The 5,321-nt window shown below is 33.5% G+C and overlaps 1 protein-coding gene across 1 annotated transcript; it reads left to right on the top strand.

The window, feature by feature from the left end:
- Positions 1 to 108: 108 nt before the first annotated feature.
- LOC145718329 (polyribonucleotide nucleotidyltransferase 1, mitochondrial-like) lies at positions 109 to 5,287 on the top strand. Its single transcript, XM_081809822.1, has 4 exons — positions 109 to 515; positions 874 to 931; positions 2,577 to 2,673; positions 3,120 to 5,287. The coding sequence occupies exons 1-4, from the start codon at positions 471 to 473 to the stop codon at positions 3,331 to 3,333; spliced, it is 414 nt and encodes a 137-aa protein (XP_081665948.1). The 5' UTR covers positions 109 to 470; the 3' UTR covers positions 3,334 to 5,287.
- Positions 5,288 to 5,321: the final 34 nt, after the last annotated feature.

The raw sequence follows: 5,321 nt of genomic DNA, 5'->3' as shown, positions 1-5,321 counted from the left end.
AAAAAAAAAAAAAGAGAGGGCAGGGCGCCTGGGTGGCTCAGTCATTAAGCGTCTGCCTTCGGCTCAGGTCATGGTCCCAGGGTCCTGGGATCGAGCCCCGCATCTGGCTCCCTGCTCGCCGGGAAGCCTGCTTCTCCCTCTCCCACTCCCCCTGCTTCTGTTCCTGCTGTCACTATGTCTCTCTCTGTCAAATAAATAAAATCTTAAAAAAAAAAGAGAGGGCATAGTACCATGTGTGAGTGATTTCCCTGACAGATGGAGAGAAAGAGATTTGGTATACTGTATTATAAATAGTAAACAGATTAGCTGTGTTAAAGAACAGTAAATACATTTTTAAAATTCTTTATGAAATGCTTATTATTAAATATTTTAGCTTACTATTAAATATTGCAATTTTGTTTATAATAGTTATACTATTAACAATAAGATTATTATGCTGACATTTATTTTGTGCTTAAAATAGACTCGCCATGGGAAGACTCTATGCAGTTTTTACTGATTATGAACATGATAAAGTAGGTATACCTGAATTTTGTCTTATATAATTGTTCTGGGAATTCTTTTTTGTCATAATTCACATAATCTTACGAATTTTTATTAAAAATCTAAACAGAAAGCTAAAGAGAAGCCTAGTTATTTGCTTCTCCATTCTCCTTTTGTTGATTAATGCAAGTTTTAGGGTAGTGTGTAAATATATTTGAATGAATTAAACAGGTAATATTTCTTATAAATCAGTATCTAGCTCTAATCTTTTAAAGAATACTACCAGTAGAGAAATCTGAGTACTATTACAATGTGTTATTTGTATAATAATGTAAAAATAGAAAGGTTAAATATGGCCATGTATACTGAACCTCACCTCACCTCTCTCAGATATCCAGAGATGAAGCTGTTAACAAGATAAGATTAGATACAGAGGAACAACTAAAAGGTAAACTTTGCTCTATTAATTTAACTAAATATTTAAAGGGAAAAATGGATTTTTTAAAATTTCAGTTGTAAGACCTCAGAGAATCAGTTATTTTCCTTGTTCCTTAGTTTTATTTTTGGTAAACTCACAATAATGATGCATCCCAAGGTTACTGTTAAAATAACTTCTGTGAGGGACGCCTGGGTGGCTCAGTCAGTTAAGCGTCTGCCTTCGGCTCAGGTCATGATCTCAGGGTCCTGGGATTGAGCCCTGAATCAGGCTCCCTGCTCAGCGGGGAGCCTGCTTCTCCCTCTCCCTCTGCCTGCTGCTCCCCCTGCTTGTGCTCTCTCTCTCTCTGTCAAATAAATAAAATCTTTAAAAAAAAAATTAACTTCTGTGAGGGGCACCTGTGTGGCTCAGTCGGTTAAGTATCCGACTTTTGATTTTAGCTCAAGTCATATCTCAGAATCATGAGGTAAAGCCCCACATGGGGCTCAGTGCCAAGTCCGCTTGAGATTCTCTCCCTCTGCCCCCCACCCCCTGCTCATACACATGCATGTTTGCTCTCTCTCTCTCTCTCACAAATAAATAAATGAATAAAATCTTTAACTTCTGTGAATGTAGTCAGCACTGCACTTGAAATGTTGAATGTGAAATATTCCCAATCTTTTCTGGATCAAGTTCTTACACTCTATGATGGAAAACTTTGTATCATATCATTTGAAAATCTGAAAAATAACTCTTTAAAATTCTTGAGTTCTTAATCTGTGAAACTGTAATACTGATAATATCTGGTTTATGGTGATTAAATAGGTAAGTCATCTGAATTTGTGCCTGCTACATACCAAGTATTCAAAAAATGTTAACTGATGCTGTTATTAATATGTGGAATTGTAAAATTTAGATTTTAGAGAATTTAGCTCTCTAGAAATTATATTTAATAAAACAAATGCTTAAGAGAACATTGCTTAAGACTTGGCATGAATCAGTTGATAAAGTAGCTTAACATTTAAAAACATAAGCCTAGGCAGGCAGACAGACCTGTATTCAGTTCACAGCTGTATCTGTCAACTGCCTGTGTGATCTCAGGCAATTTACTTTGTTAAGGCTGTATTTTCTTCTTTAGAATGGTGATAAGAATAGAACATACCTCATAAGTTGTTACAAAGATTAAAGGCATTTAAAAAAACATGTATAGTACATGGGTCCTGAAAGAATTTGATAAATGTTAACTAAAAAGGCAGCCAGTAGGGATTTGTAACGTATAAAGCAAATTATTTCTCTATTTGCGGACTAAGAAAAAAGTTCCTAAGGTAAAACATTGAAGGTGATTACTCTTAATCTTAAAAGTGTCACTCAGACCTTTTCATAAAATGGCTGGATTTGTTAGTAACATAATACAATAGAAAGCTAATTACAAAGCACTGTTGTTCTGGTAAAAAGCAAATTAAGTTCTCAATAACAATATGTTTGAGGTATAATACTTGTGTCTCTCCTACTTGAGAATATTTAATTTATCTACTTTGTTTGCTTGAGGACTAAATAGTTCAGTATCAACTCCCTTGGTTTACTCCCATAGTTAACTGATTTGATACAGTGAATTGAAGAGAAATCTTATCTTCCAAAAAGAGAAAACTTTTGTTTTGGTTTGTCTTTCTTTCTATAGAAAAATTTCCAGAGGCTGATACATATGAAATAATAGAATCCTTCAATGTTGTTGCAAAGGAAGTTTTTAGAAGTATTATTTTGAATGAATACAAAAGGTAAATATACCCTTTTTTGATGGAATTGAAGTATGTGCCTCTGTAAGTTGCGTTGAAAGTGGCAACTTGCACAAAGCAAGGAACTGGTTTTTTCAAGTGAACATTAAAGAATTATGATATTTCATAAATGGGTTTTGAAGAGTGTGTGGATGTGTCTGTTTCTCTATGGGACTTATGTGTAGAGCAGTGCTTCACAACCCTGAATACACGTCAGAATTGCCTTGTAGAACTTCTTTAACAGTACAAGTGTATGGGTCACAACCTGAGATTCTGATTCAGTGGGATTTAGGGTGGGGATCAGGTACCTGTATTATTTTTAAAGTTCTTAAAGCTCCACAGGTAATACGATACACAATTGGGATTGAGAACTTCCTGGTAGGAATAAGAGATAATAGGTGATATTTCTGATTTTGAACACTGCTTTACATACTTCTTTATTACTATAGGTGCGATGGTCGAGATTTGACTTCACTTAGGAATATAAATTGTGAGGTAGATATGTTTAAAACTCTTCATGGATCAGCATTATTTCAGAGGGGACAAACACAGGTAATATATGTAAAACGCTATAATTATTTGCTGATTCTGGGTTGCTTAATTAGATCTAATAGAAGTATATTATGTAGAGACTATAGATTTTTATCATATGGAATTTGTTAATACCTGATTTTTTAAAAATATTTTTAACAGCTTTTTTGAGGTATAATTGCCATCCAAGAAACTGCACATATTTAAAGTGCATGTTTAATAGATTTTCACGTGTATACAACTGGGGTAATGAACATATCGATCACCCCCAAAAGTTTCCACCTGCCTCTCTATAATCCCTTTTTCCTGCTTCCCTCCCATTCCTTAGACAACTGTTGATCTGCTTTTGTCACTATAAATCGGTTTGCATTTTCTAGAATTACCTGGTATCTTTATCGTATTTTTCTTTTAATCTTGATGCACAAAATTTAGTGTATGGCATATTGTCTATTTTTGGTCTATTCAGGGCCCTCATTTGTTTTCTCTATTAGCCTATACCTCAGTCCTATTCTTTTCCCTTACATTAGCACCTGTTCTCTTGTATTTAACATATATGTGTATCCATTGTTTTGTGTATGGTATTTGCTTTATACCTCCTTCTTTTTCTTATATTAATCACTACTTTAATTTTGCCAATCAAATCGGGACCAAGTGGTATTCCTTGCTTTCATTTGTATTTCCCTGTGAGGCTGAGGATCTCTTTATATCATAGCCAGTCAATGTGGTCAGTGCATAAATCATACCCTGGGGGCCTGCACACCCTCCAGGGCTCTCTTGTCACATGGATAGTGTCCCTGAACTTGAGCAATATGGTGGCCCTGGTTCAGGTTTGCTCTTTTGTGAATTATCTGGTTGTATCCTTTTTTCTTCCTATTTTTAAGTGTTTTTTTTATGTGTTTCAAACATTAATCCTTTTCAGTAACCAGAATTTGAGTATATTATCTCCCTCTTTATCATAAGCCTTTTAACTTTGCTTGTGGTAGCCTACTTTGTCTAGAGTGAACCTGAAATCTTTAGTTTTGATATTGTTAATCCTTCCCTTTTTTATTTTGTGATTTGTGTTTTTAAAGTCTTATTTAAGAAATCTTTCCTTACCCCCAAAGTCACAAAATTAGGCATCTAGTTTTTCTATTAACTTTCTAGTTGTAGCTATTAGACCATTAATCTATCTTGGAGTTTACTCTTAGATATGGTGTGAGATGAAAACCTCCAGAGTGAGCCAATTTTACAACACATTTACTAATAATTCATTTTTTCCGTTGACTTATAATGTCAATTTATCTGTATTCAAAGTTTATAAACACGTTTTTGAACTATATTCTCTTCCATCGTTCTGTGAATTTCCTGGGCCAGTGTAACACTGTTTTAGCTACTATGGTTTGCAGGTATGTTAATAGATGAGAAACAAATCTTCCCTTTTTTATTCTCCCCCACCCCTCAGAATTATCTTAGCTATTCTGGTACATTTGTTCCTTCATTTGAATTTTAGTATTGTATTAAGTTCTGGGGGAAAAAAAAACCTTTGTTTAGATTGGTATTGCACTGAATTTATAAATTAACTTGAGAGAAATTTTATTTTTACAGTTTAAATCACAGTCTTTTCAATAAACAGTATCACTCTTGATGCAGGTTTTCTTTTATGCCTTTTAATAAATTTTTTAAAATAACTCCATTAAGATATCCTGCATACTTCTGTTAGCTATTCTGACAGTCTCAGCTTTTGAAGAGTGTTTAGTTCATTAATGTTCAATTTAATTATTGATGTGATTGAATTTAGCCTGTCATTATTTGTTTTTGTTTGCCCCCTCTGTTTTTTATTTTTCTATTTTGCCTTCTTTTTAGATTAACTGAATATTTTTAAAATTCAATTTTAATATGTCTCTTTGTTTTTTAGCTATACCTTTGCATTATTTTTTTAGTGGTTACTATAGAGAATACAGTATATATCCTTAACTTTTTGTACTACTTCACACATTATGCTGTAGTTGTCTTATGAGTTACATCTACATATTATAAACTCCACAAGGCAGTGTTATAATTTGTATTTTAAATAATCATGTATTTTCAGAAGTTAAGAGGGAAAAGATAGTCTTTTTTATTGACCTATGTATTTATAATTT

This window comes from Leptonychotes weddellii, unplaced genomic scaffold (assembly GCF_054177405.1).
Source record: "Leptonychotes weddellii isolate Sample4059 unplaced genomic scaffold, ASM5417740v2 HiC_scaffold_14124, whole genome shotgun sequence".
Classification (NCBI taxonomy): Eukaryota; Metazoa; Chordata; class Mammalia; order Carnivora; family Phocidae; genus Leptonychotes; species Leptonychotes weddellii.
Note: the sequence above shows the minus strand (reverse complement) of the source record. Positions and strands in the feature narration are given on the sequence as shown.

What these genes read in the sequence shown, in the direction of transcription:
- LOC145718329 (XM_081809822.1), top strand. Translation starts at nt 471, where the DNA reads ATGGGAAGACTCTATGCAGTTTTTACTGATTATGAACATGATAAA. An exon ending in CTGATTATGAACATGATAAA is followed by an intron (nt 516 to 873) that starts GTAGGTATACCT and finishes CACCTCTCTCAG; the next exon opens with ATATCCAGAGATGAAGCTGT. An exon ending in TACAGAGGAACAACTAAAAG is followed by an intron (nt 932 to 2,576) that starts GTAAACTTTGCT and finishes TTCTTTCTATAG; the next exon opens with AAAAATTTCCAGAGGCTGAT.